General features: G+C 42.4%; 1 protein-coding gene and 1 long non-coding RNA gene across 7 annotated transcripts in view; one reads left to right on the forward strand and one right to left on the reverse strand.

Moving 5' to 3' along the window:
• The window catches only part of LOC142090422 (uncharacterized), a 28483-nt gene extending 16815 nt beyond the window's left edge, over window positions 1–11668 (forward strand). For all 3 annotated transcript variants that reach the window (XR_012676526.1, XR_012676528.1, XR_012676527.1), the window contains exons 7-9: window positions 7391–7504; window positions 7645–8513; window positions 10254–11668. This is a non-coding gene — a long non-coding RNA (uncharacterized LOC142090422). The remainder of the gene's footprint in view (window positions 1–7390; window positions 7505–7644; window positions 8514–10253) is intronic.
• Window positions 1–23827, reverse strand: part of SGSM2 (small G protein signaling modulator 2) — a 65697-nt gene that overhangs the window by 12564 nt on the left and 29306 nt on the right. For 2 of the 4 annotated variants that reach the window (XM_075168220.1, XM_075168219.1), the window contains exons 3-15: window positions 22488–22650; window positions 18282–18443; window positions 15127–15194; window positions 14473–14618; window positions 13913–14047; window positions 13343–13467; window positions 12244–12311; window positions 10359–10519; window positions 9679–9808; window positions 4598–4748; window positions 4016–4080; window positions 3416–3561; window positions 2830–2958 (exon numbers count right to left, since the gene is read on the reverse strand). In XM_075168220.1, coding sequence (XP_075024321.1) covers window positions 2830–2958; window positions 3416–3561; window positions 4016–4080; window positions 4598–4748; window positions 9679–9808; window positions 10359–10519; window positions 12244–12311; window positions 13343–13467; window positions 13913–14047; window positions 14473–14618; window positions 15127–15194; window positions 18282–18443; window positions 22488–22650 — 1649 coding nt within the window. Of the gene's footprint in view, window positions 1–2829; window positions 2959–3415; window positions 3562–4015; window positions 4081–4597; window positions 4749–8099; window positions 8235–9678; window positions 9809–10358; window positions 10523–12243; window positions 12312–13342; window positions 13468–13912; window positions 14048–14472; window positions 14619–15126; window positions 15195–18281; window positions 18444–22487; window positions 22651–23827 lie in introns of all 4 variants that reach the window. The other 2 variants (XM_075168218.1, XM_075168217.1) reach the window with 2 other exon arrangements.

The following is a 23827-nucleotide window of genomic DNA, read 5'->3' on the forward strand; positions in this document are numbered from 1 at the left end:
TTCCAGCTAAGGTTTGGAGCACCCCTGTGTTAGTATGGGAACTCAGGGAAAAAATTTCCTATAGGAGCTTGCATTCTGCAGAGCAGATCTTTTACACCTTGCAACATATCTTTATGAATTTACTGTAATTCCTATCATACAAATGGACTCAAGTATTTCTCTCTTCTTGGCAAATCTCGTATGTTCTAGCTGTACACATGCGTGTGCCCTTTGAAGCTGGGGCTAGAATCCACGAGTTGTGGCTCCAGATCTCCCACTCTAAAAACTAAGTATCTGGGTCCTTTTTTCAGTTTCAGACATACCTTCTATTTCTACACATGGATCATAAATCTGATGGTTCATATACCTGTGGAGAACAGAGACAGCAAAATGCTATCTACGCAAGAAACCTCCAATATCCTGTATTTCTTGAAAATTTGAGTTTAAAATAAAAAAAAAAGAATGGAGCACCAAAGGCAAATGTAATAAACTCACACTGCTGCTGGAAGTGCTGCAGTTTAACCAGATCACTGCTGCTGAAGCTCTGAACCAAATTCATAGAAGTATTTGGAAGGGCCCTCCCTTTTTCACCAAGACAATAAGAGTTAAGTAACCAGTCCACGTAGTGCTCTACAAGGACTTCTTTTTTCAACCTATGCTGGATGCAAAAAAGGGGTGATTGAGCAAGTCCCCTTGTAGAACAGACGTACTTTCCAGCAGGACTGCGGCAATGTGTCAGCCTGGCTGGATATCTGGATTTGCTTCTCTTCTGAGGCAGTTCACCTGGCCTTCAGGAGATGAGGCAACCAGCAGGACTTACTGCCCTCGGTGGTTTTGGAGGTACTTCATCTTCTTCTGATGCTGATGTCATGGGAGGGCAGGAATTTGCCTCAGCAGTGTTCAGCAGAACATTCTTGATGTACGCACTATAGCCAGAAAATCTAAATCTAAATACCTACAAAGATGACTGGATCCAGGGTGAAGAATCTGGATTGTGACCCAGTTTGAACAGTTAAGAGTATATTTCTTCATCTGTGTTCAGAACTGGTTTATAAAGATTAGTTTAAGGAAAACCAAATCAAATTGCCGTAGCAATTTTTAATAAGAAGAATGCTGCTTATAAAGTGCCCACTGTTTGCAAGATAGCTAATTTTTGCATTGCAAGGCTCTAGGTCAGGCCACCCTTCTGATCTGCAGGTGCTCACAGGGATATAAACTATCCCTTGGAATATAAAATAATTGGGAGTTAGCAAATGCCAAATGTTTTGATATATAAACCACTCCTCATCCATTTAATCCAGAACAGGATCAGGTACTGCATGAGCGTTACCTCCCTGGTAATAACACTAACAGAAAAGCAGATTAATGTGCTAATTATATTCCAGGGCAAACCTCATTACTGTTCTAGACAGTTCAGCAAACATTTGGGTGATTCTTAATGTCAGTTAAAAGCAATGTTTTATCAACACGCAAATCCAGACCTTACCCACAGGGCAGTGTCCTACTGTAGTCCTACGGCTCTGTGAAGGAGAACATCCCTTTCGTCAACAGTCGAGGAGTAAGGCTAGCGGCGGTGCTGGGGTCTGTAATGGCAGACTGGTGCTCCCACTACACACGAGCCCAAGGACTGCAGGAGACCTTTACACGAGTGGGGGCACTACTGCTCATCACAGTAGGCCTACGCCTAAGTGCCTGCTCTGCACATGATCAGCTCTACAGCTGCATTAACCTGAGCCTATTACGGATCACTGAGGGTGATATATTGGCTTTGGCTCAGTGCTCAATACAAACGCCACACAGCATTCACAACAGCAGCTACACTGGATCCGATAAAGGCTGGTGTAGCCTAGCAGACGCTTACGGAAAGCATATAGGAGTAAGGAGCTGGAGTATTGCTGTATTTTTTCAGCACTCTGGCTTAGGACCACATCCAGTTTCTGTTCAATAAGTGTAGCTGAGTGAAGGCATGACTCTCTGCCATTTTGCCCAGCTCTGTCTGTTTGTACCAGCCTGGTTTATTATCAAAGCACTTGCCCAGTAATTGCAACAAATGAAAGCACTCAGCAAAGTAAAAAGTTGGTATTGCTATAAACAGATTAGCAAAGGGAGATAATATAACTAAGAGATGGGCAAATTGTGGTTTCGTTAATGAAAACTACTTAATGCCAAGTTTCAGACTGCGAAATACGGCTGTGACATAACCTAGGCAATTATTCACTGATCAATGTTAGCAGTAGCATGGGAGATATTAAGAGGAATAACGTCTCATCTGAAATTGCACCTTGTGTTTTACAGAGGCACATCTTATTTAAGTCCAGCAAAAGCATAATGAACGTACAAACCAAACCTTCCTCTGGGTATTTCTAGCATCTAGACATTAGCTCCAAGTGCACGTCAGAAGGTACATCTGGGCTGTTCACAGCTCCAATAGAATTCCACACACGCAGTTGCAGTATTATATAGATAAAGTATTTATTTCAAGAGCATTTTGAAGTATAACTCAGCCAACACCCCCTATAAAAGAGGGATGACTCAAATTACTATCCAAATATCAACGTCTCCCCATTTTATAAGTGACAAATTTGTGAAAACAGGATTTGCTCGGGGCAAGTGCATGTCACAGGCAGAGGCTGAATGCAGATTTCCTGACTTCAGTAAAGAACTCCCTTTTAGTGATTTTCAGACATGATAACGTGATATCATAATCCCTCTACAAACATGTGTCACTCATGTTTTCAGTAGCATTCTTCTCTTAGGAATATTAAACAATAATAAAGACTAACACTTGCTATTCAGAAAACAAAACGTATTCTGCAAAAGTAATTCAAATCCCTGGAAAGCTGTGCTTACCTGGTCCATTTCCTTTTTGGCCATGCCGAATTTATAGTGCCCTAACAAGAATGGCCATACTTCCTTTCGAATCTCATGCTGTACCCCACCGTAGTAAACTCTTCTTAGTAATTCCAGTTCCTTGTAATTCTACAGCAGTCGAGAGAAAGAGGTATTGAAAATAATACATCTTTATTTTCCTCAGGCATGCTCATACACACTTAATACCAAGTACAAAGACAGAGAAACGCATGCATGGCACTAAATAAATTTTGCAACTTGATGCATGCCTTTAGGGTCCTAGCGCAAATCCAGTTTAATGTAAGTTGTCATACCTCCCATGAAAATAATCTATCTTTTAAGAACTAGAGGAGTCAGGAGATCAGTTGTTTTGATGTTAATTGATACCTTTGCCATCATCAGAGATGCAAAGGATAAAAGAGATTTTAAGAATCGACTCACTCTCGCTAGAAAGAGAAGTGATCCTGTGAAGACTAGAAAACACCTTTAATACTTCCTTGGGTCAGTTCTCAGGGATACCATGCTCAACGCAGCAGTGTATGGGAGCTAGTTTAATTAATGATCATAAGGGTATTCTGTTACTTACCTTCTTGTCCTTCTGATACTTGCTCCAGACCTCTTTAGTCAGGCCTCCTGCAGCACTGGATGGTTTGTCAGGTGGGATGATAGTGTGGTTCACGAGGGCAGACAGATGCGTTCGCACTGTTGACAAATGGCGGCAGTAGGCAAGCCCTGTGGTTGAGGAGGTAAACTTTTATAAATGAGCAATCTACCTAATATCAGCAGCCCCTTTTTGAAGATGAAGCTGTGGCATTTTAAACCTGCCACTAATAATCCAATGTGAACTAAACCTGCATTGTACTGTATAAGAATGAAGAATTGCAACAGAGCCAAAGATTAAATAAATCTTACACAGACTAGTAAAATCCAAGTAGAGCATTACACTGCAATGTAAAACTACATTCTGTCTTCACCAAGCATCAGTTTGCCCATTGCTGCATGCAAAACCCACAAATAATGGAATTATGAAGCTATGATACTTGAGTCACGTCCACCCTACTGCCCTGAGGTGATCTGACTCACAACAATAAACTTGGGTTTGGACTGCTTTCTAAAACAAACATAACATGTTTTTTAGATAAGCATATGGTTACCACAAGGGCTGGATATAAGAAGCTTCACTTACATCCATAAAAGGCTCTGGAAACTATTTGCCTCTTCATGCTTTCACACAACATCTTTAATGGAGTTCTGTGGAGACACATGATAAGTCATGAGGACAAAGATCATGAATTTTATGCTGATCCCTATGACCTACACATAGCAATTCTTTCTCTGCACCAAGGTTTATTTAGCTAAAGGACCACAATAATGACGAATTACGCTTTTTAAAGCATTTTCGCCACCAGCATTTTGGCCCAAAACAGATTCACCTGGCGCATTTAGCTACAACTGCTGTAGGTGCATTGTAAAGGTCCTTGTCAAATTAGATGAATTGTTGCCCTTCATTGTAATTGTTAATGACTTGTTAAAGAAAACACTTCCAGAGCTGAATTATATTAAAGAACTAGATGCAATTTTTCTATCAAAATGTGACTTGAGAGTAGTTTAATAGGTTAGTTTTAATAAACTAAATTTCTTGCTGTATAACTCCACCTTTTTATGTTAGAAACTACTCGAAAATTGTTACTGTCTCCAGTGCTGCAACCAATAAAACCTTTCTGCCTTTAACTGTGGCATGCACAAAGTCTCTGCACAACTTGCTTACCTGTCATGGATGCAGGTGCAACAGCTGGGTATATCGTAGGGAGAGCTGCCTGTTGAACAGGAGACACAGGAGGAGCCTTGGCTGCAGTGCTCCAGCTGCCACGAAAGCAAGTTTGCCCCAAAGCCTTGCATCTCTATCATTTCGCTGGTGTCTAGGGAAAAAACCAAACAAAACAGCAGGCCATCAGCCATTTTTCTTCTTTCCCCCTCTTCCTTCTGTGCTTCCTGATGGCTTCATGCTTTACTTCTCAGCAGGCTCTGAACCTTGATTCCAAAAAGGGGAGAGCACCATCCTAGTGACCTCAGAAATACTGCTCTCGGCACATCTAAACCAGCTGCATGCTGTGCACGGTCATTTCCCGTGAAGTCAAATCCCTTCACCATTTCCCCCTTTCTTCCCCATGCACATCCCAGTTCGTGTTTCAAGAGAATAGAGAAAAGGGTGCTGCAGTAACAGCTGAAACTGGTTCTTGTCTAATGCTATGGTAACATTATTCATGGCCAGAAGAGATCATCTAACCTGACCTTCTATTTAATTCAGGTCTCAGAATTTCATTTTGCAGTTCCTGGAATCAGCCATGTAACTGCTAGTCCAGCTAGGGTGAAAGTTTGAGCATAAAAGAAATTAAGACAAACTGATACAGAAGATGCTTCTTTCCCCCTCAGAACCAGGTCCTAAAATATTTAGCGCAGAAGGGTAGTTCAAGTCCTACTAATGTCAACACTATGTTTATAAAAGTAGGATACTCTGCAGGAAAATGTGATCCAACAGTACAGTGCAGCTTCTAGAGTTATCCCTGCTCCACCAAATCTACTTGCCTTTTTAACCAGCCTCAGGAAGGCAACCCCAAAAAATCACCCGTTGCCTTCAGAAAGCTTGGCTTCAGCTCTTTCAACTTTCCCAGCTGGCATTTGAGCTCGCGGGGTTTTTGGTTTATAATAAATAACTGGCCTTTCAGCTCACCCATGATTCAAATTAAGGCAAATGCCATAATACTGTATGTCACTAAATTAACATTTGTAAGCAAAATCCAGTCCCCTGGGCCGTGCTTTTAGAACATACATTTGTTGGGTGGTGGTAGGGGCAATTCCAAACCATCTCATGCATTTTAAATCAAGGTAGCATAAAGCATTTTAGTAGTGCCTATTAGGAAGTGGGCATAGGTGAGGGAGGAGTGGAGTAAAAACATTTGTTAACAGAAAAAGCACAGGCTCATGCGGAAGCAGTCATGTGTATTTCATTTCACAAAACAAAGTGTGATGCAAAAATGCTCTTCACCTTAATTCTTCAGGAAGGAGCTGAATGACCCAGTATTTATTGCAGCTTCTTATTGGGTTCAAATAAAAACCACTGGACAAACTTTTTTTTTGCCTCCCCTCTACAGACAAGAAAAGTGGGTTTTTCAGTTTTAATTTTTTATTTTATTTTTTAGAGAAACAAGGAAAGAACCCCACAGAACCTAAAGATTCAGATGAAAGGTACCTGAATTAGTGAAGAATTAGAGTGAACAGCATCTTTTATTGAATTGTAGTGGTGTTATCTGTAACTTCAGCTACATGCAAAAGTCGAGCATGTTGCAAAATGTAAAAGCAAATGGCTAGCAAACCTGCTACAACAGTGTTGTCATTATTTAAAAGGGATGCTGCTGGAGAGACAACAGCCGATCCAATCTAGTTCAGCAAGAACAAGACATATTCCTAACTCTACCATTACCTTCAAGATTAAATAAGCAAACGCAGGTATCTGGTATCTGACAGCCATTCTAGTGGGATAACTTAAAATTTCCACCACCTGACTAAAGACTAAATTGTGTTTCTTACGCTTTAGATCACAGCGTTAGCCTCTTAACGTGTGTATGTAGCAGTGTTAGACCTTCTTCCTTTCCGTTATCACCCATATGCAGACACGACCAGTTAAGACACACAGAAACAGTATCTTTTTTCAAGGGGAACGCTGTATTTTTGGAGTGTCTTTCCATGCATACCTTCCAGGAACTCTTTATTAACTTGGCTGGGCTTTATCAGTTTCTGGGGCTACTACCTTGGGATGAGTGTGTGGGCAGCCTACAAGAAATGAGGAGGATCTCCTCAACACATGTTCATATCCTACCTAAACAGAACTTAAACGCTATACAGAGATGCAGGGCAATTATTGTCTCCTACAGTCAGACCCACCACACCAGGGCTGACATCCACTTGAAACCAAAATCATTGCTCTGCTATTTAAAGGTATGAGTGTCTTATCTGGACTCAAGATACGTTGTGTCTTTCTTAGGAAATAGAAATACCAAAAAACGCATGTTCATGCTAACGTAATGAATGAAAAATATAGACAAGAGCCAAACTTGCAAGCAGTTGCTCTCTTTCCTACTTCCTCTGCAGATGTCAAACTTTTGATAGCTACTTTACAGCCTGACAACAGAGAAGATACACTCCAGTTATTAGGAAGAGGTGGCGGCTGTTATTTTGATTGTAGCAGGAGCATGCCAGATTTGGCACGTGCACTCAAGAGGTATCAAGGCCAAAGTCTGGCAGTATTGAAGCAGTAACCAGTAAGCCTAGAGGGGGGAGAGAGTGCCCATGAACTAGTGGAGAGGCTCGACAACACCTGCCTTAGAATCCCAGCTGTGCAGGAGAGGTTTGGGGAATGGGTTATTTTGTACACCATTCAGCTTCCTCCTTTGAGAAAGCAAGGACTTCTCAGTCTCCAGAACTACCCTACTACATCCTGAATGCGTGCTAATACACACACTTGAGAATACCAACTTAATACATTTGTTATGAATTGCTTTAGGAAAAGAATTAGATGACAAATTTCTGGAGGGTGGAGTCTCTCGCAGCTGATCATCTGAAACCCACCTAGCCTATCAATGCAAGAAGTGGAATGAAAGCGCCCGACCACAGAAAGGTATCGCATCTCCATACAATCGTCTCTGCACACTTCGGCTACCTTGTAGAGGTATCCGAAGTGTGGGAGCATGCATACTTGAACCATCCCTGGGCTGAAACTGTAACTCACTACACTTCTGCCCTATTCTGTCTACACAGGCTCGCTCCAGTCCTGACTTTGCCCAGCACATCTCTACTACTGCTGTCATTACATCGCCTCTGATCCTTCCTATGCAAGGCTGCCCTCCCCCGTCTGTTAGGCTGTACACGACTAACTCACGGAGGGAGAATACAGCGACCTGTTATACTCCCTCCTTCTCTTGTGAGAACATGCTCTACTATCCAGCTTTTATAAAGGTGGGGCAGGAAGCCTCTGGAAGGAGAGAAGGTTTGTCTGTTCAGCAGCACACACGCTCAAAGGAGAGGGAAGATGCTGTTCTTTCCACTTCCCATCGGTTGTGAGCATATTCCCAGCCTCTCTGCACAGTCAACTTAATCTCCAGATCTCATGGCGTGAGTGCAATTTTTCCCTGTAATAATGCCAACACTGTTGTATGCATCAGTGGAACGAGCTGCAATAGAGCTCTGGGACACAGCGGGAGGAGGATAAAAACCTTTCATCCTATTAGGAGCTGTGAGGTTCCGAGAGCAGATCATTGATAGCATTGCGTGTAGCTTATCTTCCTCCTCCTCATCATCGTCAACAGAGGCAGAGCGGCTGGCAGCTAAGTGGTGGTAGTTAATAGTTACTGCTCAAAGAAAATAGTGAAAGAGGAGCATAAGAAGAGAGAACTCGATTCTGTGGGAAAGCTCAAAAGGACATGTTCAGCAAAGACAAAGGACTTGAATCCTGCCCTCTTCTTGAAGGCGCAAGCTCCTGTAAATGGGTATGAAAAATGAGTTTCTTACAGAAAAAAAAACATGCTCCACCAAACACAGGCCAGCTTTGGATTGTGCACAGGCTGTGTTCCCAGAGCACACGTCACATCATGGCAATGGAGGAAGACCCCAATGCCAGCCTGCAGTAGGTGAGTATGCTTTTTAGCAAACTCCATGGGAATTCTAGGCTCCAACTAGCTTCTCTCCTTCACCATGCCCTTATCAATGCGGTGCCCTCTCTTCCACTCTGAAACCTGTGCCAGATGCATCTGGACAGCAAACATTCTGCTCCCCAGCTCTGTCTGGCACTGCAAACACGCAAGTACAGGCCTCCTCCTAAGGAAGCCCGAGGCAGGAGCCAGCTCTCTCTGTCCTGCACTCAACAGGCAGGTCTGTGCTGAATGTGCCCACAGAATCTGCAGTCCCCTTGATTCAGGCAAAGGCAGAACATGCTTTTGCTGGTGTGTGCATGAACTTACCTGTGCAAATCCAGAAGCCCTAATAAAGCATGGCCACCATTGTGGTTCAGTCCCCTGGGGTAAGGAGGGTTCAGTTGAGATTTCTGCTTTTTCAGCTGCAGTAAGTCCCAATATGAGCAGTAAATCCAAATCCCCTGTAAACTTTAGGGTCTGATCTTCCTGGGAAATTCTTGCTTCTTTGCCAAGGAGAATAAAACCGAACATGCTGTTTGAGAACTAGCTCAAATGCCTTCTTGCATGTAAGGAATTTGTTTTCACTGATGACATGAGGTGGTTTGGTGCTTGGGAATTAATTTAGTTTCCTTGGAAGGGCCTTTATTTATCCATTGTTAAGTTCTTGCTTCCAAGCCAGGAAAACTTAGCCCAGGGAGTTCTTGGGGTACTTCAAGAGTTATGGATTTTTTTTTTTCTAATAACAACGTTATGAGTAAGCAGTGTGGCCAATAAAAATATCCTCACTTCAGGAGCAAAACTGCTCTTGGCTAGTCAAGCAATCTTTTTGCTTTTAGTCTCAGTTTGCAAGCCCAGGGGAGTATTTTGAAAACTTCCTCTGCAAAACACAGAGTAAATGTAAGTAAGATTCCCCACCTCAACTCCATTTCCACTAAGATACCAAGTTTCACTGCGTTAAGGAAACCTACATTAAGCTGTACCTGTTGATCACAATTATCGCACAATAAAATTTTCTGATAGGTTTTTTTTCCCTCCACAAAAACCTGGCTTGTCTGTTACCTTCAGTTACTTCCCAGGATATTACTTCAAGGTTTTGTTAGGTTTTTGGTTTGGTTTGGTTTTTTGTTTGTTTTTTTTAACAAAGCAGAACAAAGGCACTTACTGTTATCATGCTTGTGTCCTGGATAGATAATTCTGAACACATAGTCTGTAGAAGTGTCTTCAGCTGGCATTTCCTCTAGGTCCACTGATTTGTTGCTGTTCCGTTTTCGAAGCTTTGGAAATACCTTACCCTAGAGGAAATAATGATTCCATACATTCAGTTACAAATGACTAGCAGAGCACAACAAATGAAGTACTTCAGACCTTTGGCACTTTAAATCTTAAAACTAAACTTTCAATGTCGGGAGGAGGTGAGGGAGAAAACAACAGGAGAATCACATAGAAGAGGTAGTTTAGGGGTACTTAATACAACTTTTCTGTGTACTTAAAACACAGCTCGCTCTTGTAATCCATGGGAGTACAAGCTTCTTCAATAATCCAAGCCTCTGACAGCAAGTATGTCCCAGTCCATCTGAGTCTCAGTCCCTATCATTTGGGTTCATATTTTGATACAAGAGCAGATTCCAGTTCATTGCTCAATGGGGTAATGAAGGTAAGAACAATTTTTATAGACTATCTGTATAAGAATCAAATTGAACTAAATGGAGTTATTTTGCCTCCCACTTTACTATAAAGCAGCTGGAAATCAATGCCCAGACTCTGTGGAGCAAGATGCTGGTAGAACAAAGACATTAAGATCAGCCCTACCTACTACAAGCAGCTCATCAGAAAAGGCAGTACCTTGCCCTGTTGGGACCAAAGTGGTGGTTCCAGCTGACCACGAGGCAGAAGACCATTTTCCAGACAGGAAAGAAATGCGAGGAGGTGACCTCCCTGGGGGAAGTGCAGCGGAGGTCTCTGAGTTCCATCCTGACTCACCAAGACTAATGTCCATCTGCTTTCTGCTGCGAAGGAGGACAAGGGGAGTCCACACTGTTACATCAGAACCTCTATTTTTTGCTCTTAACTTCTAAGTAAATTTTATTTGTGATCATCTCTAAAAAGATAAATAAACCTCACTAAGTCATAGTGCAATCTAGGGATGATCTCAGTCCTTTAGTCCTAAAGAAGCTCAAGATACAAGCAAACTGTGAGGCCTCATGCAGAAACATTTAAAGTGATTCTGAACACTAATATAATAAATAATAAAGGAATAACTAAACTAAGTCTCTGGTGTATGACATAACTTGACAAAGGACACACAATTTAGAATGAAAACCAACCTAATGGATATAACCAGAGGCTGTCAGCTTTATTCTTGTGAGAATTAGCAAGTCACATTCCCTGTTGTAAATTCTTCTCATCTATCTTCACTGTCACTAGAAATTTAGCACAAATAAGCAAAACCACCCTGGGGTCCGGATACTCTTTTAAGCATAATAATCTGCATCTTGTACAATTTTCAAAAGAATATAAGTGAATTAGGTTCTTAATTTCCTTTTCCAAAACTGAATGAATGAGGCATCTGGAGCCACCTGGGTAAAGGGGGGATCGCCAAGAGCAGGATGTGTTCCGCAGCATGGCTGTGCAAATTCCAGTCTGGTAGCTAGGTGCTGTGGCAGGACCGCCAAGTGCCTGTCATCTTGTGCAAACAACAAAAATGATATATGCCTGGCACCTGTTACTGAAACAGCTTTCTCAGTGAAGAACAAAGGCTGCCATGTTTCACGCCTGTCATTGAATTCCCCTTTTCCTAAGGAACTGCCACAAAGCAGAGTGGCGATGCATCTGACCAGTCAGTGAAATACTGGGCAGGCACAAAGTGTCCTGGGGAAGCTGACTGAAGTGAGGCAAATGGACCTGAACTAACGTTGCAATTGCCATCCTCTACCAGCTAGGATTCTAGATTTCAACACTCATCCCTGTATGTCCATAACGAGTTAGAAGCGTTAATGACACTGAAGGAGGAGAAGTGATCATTCAAGTGGCTCTCCTGCTTATGGATTTTAAAACAATATAGATAAACTGTCTTCTAAAACAGGCTTTTAGTTCAAAAGGTCCTTAGTCCAACTGTAACTCAAATCTGACTCCAAATAAAATTTCTAAATGTTCTTTGTCTTTGCTCCGCGATTTTGACTTAAGGCTTGTGGTAAGGCAAAGCAGTGTGAGAGACGTTTTGTTCCAGATTCCTCTCCTTACATTTAGCAGAATGGGCTACTGAGAACTGGATGGTCAGAGGGCGCCTCTGGTTACACGCACTCCCTTCTACAGGTTGATGATCCCACTACAGACGTGGCTGACAGACCTGCTTTTTTTCCCCCTCTCCTTTCTTGTAATGGTCAATGGACGGAGGATCATGCTTAATAGAGCCAAAGTTTCTACGTTTAATACCTGCCACTGACAGTTTCCCGGAAGTGCTGTTCTGCACAGATGACTCGGAAAAAACAATGCACACAGAAAAAGCAAAGAACATAGAAAGCAGTTGACAACGGGAGCAGTGTTAGGCAGAGGAGTTCTTACCAGGCCTTTCAGTGAAGACATCTGAAGAAGAAAAATGGTCTGCCTCCTTTTGCAATAAACCCCTAACAGGCACCATGTAAAATGGTAGCAGCATTAGCAGCAATAACATTCACCTGGCAGAACGGGGCTTTGGGAGCACCCCCATGAGAAGAAGGTTTATGCTTACGTTGCTGATGGCAGTGAATGCAGACGATCTGGCTGAGTGGCACTATTAACGCGTAGTCCCAGTAAACACTAATAGGGAAGGAAAAAGTGCAGGAAACTTTTTTTTTCCATATTCAGGAGTGCTTGCGGTTCCAAGCACCCAATAAAAAGACTCTGCTAAGTTAATAACTGCTTATTAAATTTGGTCCAGTAAGGTAAATTAATAGTCAAGTAAAAGGCAAAGGAACTAGTTCTCCACAGTGGATACATCTGGTACCAGTCTTTCCCTCACCTCCCTTTCCCTCTTCACCTCCCCGCCACCGCCCATACGAGGTTACAACAATGCTCTGGCTAAGATTAAAATGCCTGGGGCACAGATGTCGTGATGGTCTTGTAGCTGGGCTTCAGGACAGCCGGGTTCAGTTCTGTCTTGGCACATGTGATTTATGGGCAGCAGCATGTAAATTCATTGGGGCTTAAGCTGGAAACAGCTCCAAACCCTTCTGAGAACAACCTTGACAGAGTTTAGCAATAAAAGCAAGGGCAGAGGGCTTCATTAATGTTCTATTAAAAAATACACATCAAGTTTTAGAAAAAGAATGGAGTGGATTAAGCATTCGTGAACACTGTTCTGGGGTTGAAGGAAGCATTCTCTGAGGAGACATACCTGCCGGGTTCAAGACTTTACCTGTCCTTCCACTGAAGCAGAATGCCAAATTAGATGAATAACTGATCTAACGAAAGACAATGACATTGCAGGTCTCTTTTTTGAGGTTGAAATTAGCCATGCTTGCCAAGGGATTTGTGACCCTCTGAAGGGAGATACCAGAATTGTAATGATGGAAGGTAGTGTTGAGCCTTTTCTCCCAAACACCTGGAAAAGTGGACTTTTGTTTTCCTTTTGAAAAGGTTGTATATCCAAGTCCATTTCAGGACCTTTGGGAAGTTGCTTAATCTGTGGCAAAACAGGAACAGAACCCAAGCTGCCTGACACCTCAACTTACGCACTATTCAGAAGCCCTTCAATGAAATCAGCCTTGTTGCACTTATGTCATATTGCCAAGTATACAAGAAATAAACACTGTGAATGCTTCCGATCTTTTCCTGAATGCAATGGCTACCTTTTCTCCAGCTCGGAATCTCCAAGGGTTCCATTCATCAGCTGATTTGGAGTCCATTTTAAAGTCAAACTATCTGCTGACTGATGAAGGGAGAGATACCCAGGGATTGCCTCCAAGTCGTCTTTCTGTTCACAGAAGCAAGAAACGGACAATCCAGGTGACTCAGGTGCACAACTATAATTGTCATGTTCCACTCTTCCTACACCCTACAAGTTCCAGAGCAGTGCTGACGGAATTCTTAACACCAAAAGTACTAGTATTTAATACTGCTATTAGAAAGAAGGGGAAAAACACAGTACAGTCACAGGGTTCATGAAATACAGTCCAGTATGCCTGTTCCTACCTATATGTCCACTTCACAATTCACATTGGTCAGGCAGTAAAAGCATTCGTCACATCTTAATCTACCTCAGCATAATAGAGTCAAGTGGGAAGACAGCACTGTCCTGAGGACAAGACATTAAGCGAGTACTTGACAAGCCTAGGTTATATTCTTACCTATACTACTGACTTCGCAAGTCACAGCCAGGCAGCAGCTGTGTGTATTGGCCCAAAACTCAATGTACTCACCGGCTGGACTAAGACGTTGTTTTTCCCATACAAGAGGTGTGTTCGGGAATTCTGGTGCAAAGACTCCACATACTCTCTTGCCGAAGCAGCAAAGCGATCTTCTGACGTGCTCCCACTTGAATGTCGTTTCCGGATCTAGCACACGCACAAACACAGTCAAGACAGATCAGGTAGGACGGGAATGACTGTACCGGCAGGCCAATAAAACAGGAACAGTTCCATTTAGACCCATCTCTGTAGAGTGGAACTTCTTTCTGGAGACTTGCAGAGAAATGACCTGGGTTCTTACTCATCCCTGGCCAAGGTAGCTCATAATTTCTTCTGAACTACCCGGTCTGATCACAAGTGTCAAAAGCCACAGAATTTAGTCTTGGATCTCAAATTTTTCTACATACAGATAAAGAGGACATTTGGGCCCAAATGGCCTTCTAATCTTTGATAAAGGCTCCATTACAGAAGAGAAAAGAAAGGTTGTTCTAAATTTAGATCTCTCCCTCCTGGGGTTGTTTTACTGTCAACTTGTGCCTTAACTCAGAAAGAGCTACACAGTAAATACCTACTCCCAGGGCTGGGCGCTTCGAAGGAGAGTCTTGGCGGCCGTGTACTCCATGAATCCGGTGTCGTTGAACAAGCTCATCTGCTGAAGGGTCTGTCCAATAGTGATCAGCTGTTTTTAGCTTGGTGTACTCCAGAGCACATGGTCCAACTAAGAAAAGAGCCCGAGAGAAAACTTCTGAGTCTGTTCAGAAACGTACTTAGTCTTATCCTGCTGGCCAAGCACTAAAGGTGAGATTTCCTTCTCAAGCCAAGTGAATATTAATGATCATTTAATGATCCTACAGGATCAGCCCATAATATAGACAATACATATAACAACACATCAGGTCCTATTATCTAGGGCTGTATAAAAATATTCTTGTAGGACACAATACCCTGCCATAGCAGCATTAGTAGTTACAATCTGCTAGCAAGCATTCAGTAAAAAGCCATTCCCATTCTGTTCTCTGATCCAACCAATAATTAATAATAAAAACAGATGACTGCTCTTGTAAGCAACAAAACAACATCTTCTATGTTGCTCTACTATAAATAGTTAAACTACATGCTAGAGAGAAAAATCACCTAACATATCATACTAACACTATCATAATACAAAATTTTTTAAGAAACAATTTATTTTCTTTAGCATAAGAAGTAACTTTGCAAGAACTTACCTAGGAGAGAAGCCAGTATTGGGCCACAAACAGGATCTGCCAGTAAAGCTTCTTTTTCATAATATTTACTAGGAATAGAAGATCAGAGTCCAGTTAAAACCACTGGCGGTTATCTTCAAAAGCTCTTATGCCTCCTAGTAGCATGAGGCCATTGACTTTAAAAATATCACACGTTACTGCTTACCAGAAAAGCATGCCAAAGGAAGCAAAAGAGATAAGGGCAGAGAAGCTGGACAGGCTGCTATTAACCTGACAACTCCTTAGCATTTGCTGTGGGCCCCCCAGTAGTCCAGTGGAAGTCGACTGTGTGTGCAGGGGGAAGCATGATGACTGAAGTCACGTTCCAGGTCAGACTTCATACTTAATAAAAACTCATTTCAAGAGCAAATTCAGACAATTAAATGACCTATATAAAAGGGAAGATTTAAGAGTTTAGGGTTCTAAGAGTTTTACCAAGGCTGAAAACAGGATCTAGGCTGTACATCTGGAGCGCTGTGCACATAGCGAAGCAGAACACATTTTCAAAGCTTGTTTTTAGTTACAGTTCCAACACAAAATTTCCAGCAACGGAATTTTGCTGTGATTATCAAATACACTCTCTCACACAATGGGCCATTAAGAAAACTGTGTATCTAAACAGCCAGAGACAGGACCAAAGGGATCCAAACCCCATATATTTTCTGAACTTGACAGGTAGAGGAAAAGCAGTTGCTAGGATTACCTAGAAATCACCGATGCATGCATCTCCTCTAAAAGCTGTAATGGAGCTTGACTGGCTCAGCTCACCTACTGATCTTGTAAAGAAGAAATGTTGTGTCGGGTTTTCAGGTAAAGAAGGCTTTTACAACATGGTGTGTCCTGAACTATTTTTAAAGATCATTAAAATATATCTAAGAAAGCTATGGAGAAGTTAATTTATCCCATTTTAGACATCTGCTTTAGAATTAGATAATTTCCTAAACTATATCAATAACATTAATAGATATCCACGGACCATAAAGGGAGCCTAGAACAACCAGTTCAATGAACCTGCACTCCAGACTTCTATATTTAACAAGATGACCACCACCCCTACTTTGGATCCATATTCTGCCCCGATCAGCTGTGTAATCTCAGGCAAGCCACTTCCTCTCAGTATGCTCATTCTGCCTCATCTATTTTTGAACTGAGCTCTCGAGAGGCAGGAGCTTGCCTTTTGCTAAATGTGTTTACCCAGTATATTTGATTTGGGGCTTTGGGCACTAATGCAATATGGAGACAAACAATAACACTCTGCAAGCAATTTTGTCAGTTTTCTACAGAGACCAAGAGATCCACACATTCTTAAACATCTCTTCCATCTGTGAGGAATGATTTTGAAACACTTGTCAAGAAAAATGAACTGCTACAAATAGTAGTTCTTGCAATGACCCCAAAGTCTTCCCATCACAGCAGGCAAAGCTGACTTGTAAAACCACATAGTGAAAAAATCAAAACACCCAAATTTCTTGAACTGTCATTATCCTCTGCTGTCTCTTCCACTAGATGGGGCTCAAACTCTAAACCATCTTCTCTTCCTCAAGAACAGAATTGCTGAAGGACTTGAACATGGAGCATTTGAGCAGTAATGTCACAAAAATGCATGAGAACAAGCCTTATGAAGAGGTTTGTTTTATTCACTAAGTCAGGTTCTCAAAATCACACACCTGCAATTAAGGACCTGATCCTAACTCATTCGAATGGATGGAGAAGGCAGTAAGATGAACATCTACAATACAACAATTGAGACTGAACCTCTTGTCATGTCTCCAGGTGAACTACGTGGAAAAAGTAATTAAAAAATCCTTGTATCCATGTATCAGCAGACATATTGATACATTGGACTAAAATGCTTTCATTAACTATGTCTCTGGGACACAGCCAACCCTCCCACTGTCTCTTGTGCACACAGCTCTTAAAACAAACTGGCATTACATATCCCAGAGCAACAATTTGCTTTGAACAGCACAAAGACCTTTCTTCCATTCTCTTTCTTTTTAGTGGCAAGATAGATCATGAAAATAAAGCTGATGACAAGGAAAACAGTAATGCAAACTTGGAAAATACTGTGAGAATAAGTTCCTCTGCCCTAGCTCTCTTCCTTTTTCAGACCCATGGGCTTTGGACAGCCAAGAATGTGTCCCCCCAGTGCAGAATTACAACCACTGCGAAAAATTGCAATGGCAGGGGGTACAGATGTACTTTTCTGGGACCATATCAAGCTTTAGGGTTCCTACCATTCTCTTCTTATGGGAAATTGTCCCCAGTGTGCCCCTTAATTCTTCTTTATCAGTTATGGGAGGGTAGGAAGGCACAAAGGGCAGAGTTAAGAACCACCTCTTGGGAAACCAAAGCTAATGCTCGACAGTAGGAAGTGATGATAGAGTAGATAGAGTATGTCATAGAAGAGAGAGGACTTGTCTTTTCCTCTTAAAGAGTCCCTGTGGATTACATCCATAAAGCATTGATGCTCTTCTCTGGTTTTGCAAGGGAAGACTCACTTTACACAAAACTTGAATTTTCTAAAAAGGAAACATGATTAAAAAAACTTTTTTCACAGCCCTAAGGGTTTATGTCATTAACTCCTCCTGTTGTAAATTCATTTCTTCTTTTACCTACAAAGGGCATTTTCTTCCCTGACCTCCTAAAATTCCAAAGGATTATTTTTAACTAATGTAAGTGAACTAAGCACTCCTGACCTATTAGAAGACACTTCTATTCCACTAAGTCGCTGAGGTCTAGGTCCCATTAGAATTTGGGCATCTAATATCTACTGAAACCTGAGGTGCCTAAGTGAGTGGAAAGGATCAGGGCTTCACATGCTTCCGAATGCATCACTCTCTATGGTAGCACTGTTCAATATTGCCAACTTTAGAAAAAATTAAAAGAAGTCCTTAATAAACTCTAAGTTAGTTTTTCAGCTGATTTCTGGAAAGCTGTATGGCTGTTAACATTTTTTGTGAGTCTGAAACATGTCAATGATTCAAAACGAAAGTACAATTTCTTCTAAATGTCTGGTTTTCTTCCTGCCAGAAGTGTGCATCACAGAAGTTTGAAGAACTCTTTTGATTAAATCCCTTGTTGCATCCTAATCACATCAGTCCAACAAATCCCTGCGCTTCTGATTCCTTCCTTACCTGCAGTTATCAACAATATACTGCACAATCTTGTCGAGCACTTTCTCAATCAATGCTGTCCGAACCCATATGTGTTTGATGGCCTGAGGTGTCAGGACAGGTGTTTTGCTTGTGGTTGATCCCTGCCTCCTGAGGGGTTCCTGCCCATTCGGCTGATTTTTCCTGCAAAAGGAGATAAAGTAAAAGTAGTCAGAATTCAGACTCTTCTCACAGAAAGCTCTCCAGTGAAAGACTGCATGGAGAGGTGTCGGAATACACAGCATGTATCTGACAAATGCGTATCTGTATACTAGCTGTCTACATTACCACATTAGCACTCACTACCACTGGGGTGCAGAGTTTTAGTCAGTCCATTATCAGGGATTTCTGAAAATCTTGGCTCTAACTAATGATTTAGGATGTCTCAGTTCTGAGTTATGAATAGCAGAAGTCTGTAAGGATTATCCAAGTCACAGACAGATGCTAAACAAGCTCTAAAAAAACCCCCAAACAGGTCTGTATTAGGTGCCTCGGGCTAGGTAGTCACCTACCAAAAATATCTTCTCTGCTTCTGCAGCTTTAGGAAAAGCCCAACATTTGAGCTCCTCCAAAACTCCCACATACTAGTCTGAAAGGAATAAGCTGTAAATCCATTGCAGACCATATACCCCAAAAGAATGGGAAAAAAACAAAAAAACCCCACCAAAATGCAAAGTGTAGCAGAAAACGAGTCGCACCTGATGACAAGAAGTTTGTTTCTTATCAAACAGAGCTTCACACTTAGTTGGGAAAGCCACAGGGAAGGTGGTAAAAAGAGGATTCTTGTCTCCCAGCTTTCTCTGGGAGAAGCTAGCCACGACCCCAAGAAGACACACAGCTGCTTCAGCATGAGATATTCCCACTGAGACAAGCAGCATGGAGCAGGATTTGAGGTAACACAGGCAGAGCTTTTCCAGGGACCTCCTGCCATACCATCATCAGGCAATCCTTGGGCACAGGCTCATCTTTTTATTCTCTCTGTAAAGCACCATATATAGCTATAGCACAGTCTGCGCTAGTGCCTTGGCAGTGAGATCCTATCTCCTACCACCTACAGAATGACAACAAGACAACTAAGAGATAAGCAACATCAAACTGAGAAACTAGAACTATAGCAAATGAGCATCCAAAGCCAGCTGGGAGCTTGCTTGCAGCCAAGACCCCCTGCTTGTTCCTGCAGCATAAGCCAGCACAGCAACAGGTCCACCTCAGAAACGGGGAGCTTAATGCTGCCTTTTAGTGGCAGGATGGCAAGCTAGCTACACAAAGCAAAATCACTTCCCAAGTGCGGCTGTCGACAAGAACGCGGGGGCTGCTCAGCACAGTGGTCTCTGAACCACGCAGGAAGCTGTCATTCCTTTCTGTGGAGCTATCTGCTGCCCAGAAAATCTACTTGACCCCAGTCCAACGAGGGACAGTGGCATGCTGTGCCCCAGGCACGCTGTGGGACGGTGTTTTGCCGCATGAACAGGATGGTACTTTCCTCTGGAGACCCCAGTATGCTATGCTTCCTGCCATGCCACTGCACAGCTTCATGTGGTTGGAGCTGAAATTTGCGTCATGCCAAGGAGCAGTTTTGTGCCTTCTCAGCCCAAAATGCATGCTCTTATCCACCCTGGGTGTCCTGCCACGGCGAGCATCCACCTCTCATCCACTGAGTGCTGGTATCCAAAATACATTTTCATGCTGACAGCAATGCTCCCTTCACTTCTTTGGTGCACGGACACAAATTATCACTTGCCAATGTTGAGATAATTAATGGCCTGAACAGATTTGGAACCAGAGACTGATTTTGAAGCTGAATGTGCTGCCTAGAGCCTTCCAGTTTCTAAAAGGTGGCCCACAAAAATGAAAATGGCTTCGTTCTCTCCGTTTTTCATTCCTGCTGCCTAGCAAATTAGCTGAAATGTGAATTTGTGTTCCCTTCCTCCCTCCCCGCTAGCTTTGCCTGCGGCATTCGTTATGTAAGACAAGATGACAACACTGCTCCATACTGAATGCCTAACATGCAGCCACAAGTCACAATGCACAATTTTGTAAGGTGGTACCAGCCACACGGAGTCTCCTGTGACAGCACTGGTGGGGCACTGCCCCAAATCCTCTCCTCCTAAAGTATATAATGCAATTAAGCCCCATGTTCACAGCATAGCAGGTGGTGAAGCTGTGCCAGCCCTGCCACAGCATGTGATGACATCTTGTGATGGGTCCATACTCCGGCGTCAGGCAATATAATGCAGCTGCAGGAGAAAGGTACACTATAGAGCTGAGCACTGGGAGAGCTTCCTACTTCTGCACAGTACTGCAGGTTTTCCTTGGCTCTCCATACACTGCATAGGGCTGGCAGTGGAAGACTAACCCTCTTAATCTCCTTCCCAGAAAATTTGCCCCTTAAAACAACAGAAAAGAAGGTTCAATTTTGTCCTAATGTCCTAATGTCCTAAAGAGAAACCCTGATGTCTTCAACAATCTGCAGCAGAAAAATCCAGGTTATCAAATGATCCTTTCTTTGACAGCACTCAGGTCCCCTTTCAGGAAAATGTTCAATTACAAAGACTAAATACAATAGTTGGATGCTGTCTTGAGTGAGATCTGTAATTCCTCTCCGCATTTACAAAGTCCCTAGTCCTCCATTAGGCCATGACGGAACCTCTACAAGGCAACACACACGCAGTGACAATCCCAAGTCAAGAAATACATGTGACACCATTAACATCAGAGGAATTCAAATGTGTTTAATGGCACCCTAAACAGGGGCTTTCTTAAGCCATAGCCTCAGGAGCAATTAGACTGCTTACAGCACTTGTGTCTTATTTTGTACGTTCAATGAAGCGAGTCCACCCCCTGCAGTATTTCCTAATAGAGTCTCCTTGCTGTACATATTATCTACAGCACTTAAAATTTGTGGTTGTTAATAGCTGAAAACCACACCAAATTTCTCGACGAGAAACCACAGATTTTAAGTTCATTTCCTCCTTTCTGTTAGAGGACACAGCCAAAGGTCTCTGGTGGTTAGAGTAGAGTTCATGTGGGCTCTTAACCAAGGAGGAAGGCTGGGGAATTTTCAATAGAAAGCATCCTTCTTCTCAACATCTAAAAAACTAAAAGTAATAAAATCCCAGTCTATATCAGTAGGCACACAATTAAAAAATATATCAAAAATAGGACATGCCTGTTAAAAACTACATAACGAAGTCTAATATTTAGAAGTCTAATAAAGATAAATGCCAGAAAACTACACAGAAATGTAAGTATAAGTGCTAGTTTAAACAATTGTCAATAACTGAAGACTTCAACGCAACACAAATTGAAGTCAAGCTCTCTTGACAAAGCCCTTCAACAGCAAGTTGATCAAGAGGCTAAAAGTTCCTACAATGTACAAAGACCTCTTAAGGCTTAGCAGAGCCACTGCACTACCATCTACAAACAGAAGAAAAAAATCTCCTGTCCTGAGTTTACAATACAAGACACACATCCCACAGGCTCAGGCACTGTGACTCAGTCAGCAGAACCACATGGAAAATTTTAATTGCACTACTCACCACTAGCAAGAAGTTTAGGACTTTCAGCAATCTCAAGTCCTTGACTCCAGCGCAAATTCAGTTGTGCTCAAGTCCAGCATGTACTTAACTGCTTTCCTATAATTAGCCTCTCACTGCTGACCGCCTCTTCTTGAATTCATCCTTCTTCCTATCATTCTTTGTATCCATTAACTTAACTATTTCTACCATAATACCCACAATCTGTTATTGGTTTGGCAAGGAGCGTGCCAAAACAGCTTTTCCAGTCAGTCTGTTCTTCAGTTCCTCTGAACCATATCCCTGAACCTGCCACCCATATTCCTTCCCACCAACAGTCCAAACTGGTCCACCATACCCTGACTGTAAGCACTCTCTAAAATCACCAATTATTCTTCACTTTTATTCCTTTGTGTGGGCTGGATGCGCTGATCCGCTATACTGAGAAGCAAAACAAAACACCAAAGACCCAATTCCCAACCTCTGTCTCTTTGCTAGCTGTCAGCTTGATGAAACAAAAACATTTGCCTTAAAGTTACAGACGCTAAAGACACAAAGCTTTAAAAAATGTGGCCAAGAAAGACCCCTTTGCATTTACCAAGAAGTCTCTGTATCTTCTCCATGCTGCGCACACATCGCATGAATTCTGCTGACAAAAAAACCTCAGCCTCACCTGCCTTCTACCTGCTGCTGCAGCTCCTGCACTTTCTTGCATATATCTCCAGCTATTGCATACGTCTTGCCAACTTTGGTGAACAGTGCAGCCACCTTGTCAGTCCGCAGGAAGCCAGCAGCCCTGCGCTTCAGCATGTGCAGGAGACACGCTTCCACAACACCTGCAAGAAAGGGAAGGAGATAACGTTATGGGTACTGCGTTCCTTCAGTCTTCTCTTCGGTGAATGGCATCTGCGACCAGCCACCGGTCAGTGTGGAGTCAAGAGAACGGGGCGGGGGGAGAAGAGATGACAGAAAGACAGACTAGATCCCAAAATCAGCTGATGCAAGCATGTGTCTAATTTGCAACAATAAGCACCTTGTAAGTTACAGATAACGTCAGTACATAAACGAACCAAAGGACTGAAATATCTCCCAGTATTTTCACCCCATTTTACACATGTCACTGTGAAGGAATTCCCGATTCTACTGAAAATGAAGCCAAAGGCAAAACCTCTTCTCAACTCCTTGTGGCAGAACTAGGTCACCCAACTCAAGATATAATGAGCTAGAAGTCTGCTTTTACTGATGATCTCTGTTTTGAGCAGGGGCTCCTAATTATCTTTGGGAGTTGCTGCATTCATTTCTCCCACTTGTATTTCTCCATATGGTCTGGTGTTTGCAATGAAAAGGACTAACTGGAGGTCATACTTTGCTGTTATTTGCTACTCATTTTTAAAATCACGTTGTAGGAATTTTGGCACTGGCCTGTGAAGAATGATACTGGCAAGAAGGCATCTGATGTAAGTTATACAGAGTTCAGGTGCAAACCTGAACTGATCTCTGAATGCAGAATGTGAGAAATTGCTGTATTTAACCAACTACTGGCATGCAGTCGATTGCTGTGTATCATTTAATCTATCTAGTGACCACACAGCTTTCATGGCCACAGGATCTTGATTTGCAGAAGCAGGGTAGAACAAATCATCCTTTTATTTCTGATTATTAAAATATTAACTCTTCATGTCCCAAATAGAAGTGAGATACTTTCACTATGCCACCTCTCACTGGAAATAGGTATGAAAATAACAAAAAGTCTACCAACCCCCTTCCCCTCAACTGCCTTATGTATTCCATTCTCCTCTGGCAAAGGGAAGTGTACGAAAAAAGCATGAGACATTGGTTAACATCACATTGGGCAACACGATTGGGAAGGAAGTCAGATGCAATGAGACTACGGTATACAGAGAAACCCATGGGACAGTGAACTTAAACATCACCACTGGACATTTCAGTTCACTCTGCACTGATGAGTGGTCCACAGCTTGCAGCTGCTCCAGGCTCTCTGCGTATTCCCAC

This window comes from Calonectris borealis, chromosome 19, assembly GCF_964195595.1.
Source record: "Calonectris borealis chromosome 19, bCalBor7.hap1.2, whole genome shotgun sequence".
In the NCBI taxonomy this organism is placed as follows: domain Eukaryota; kingdom Metazoa; phylum Chordata; class Aves; order Procellariiformes; family Procellariidae; genus Calonectris; species Calonectris borealis.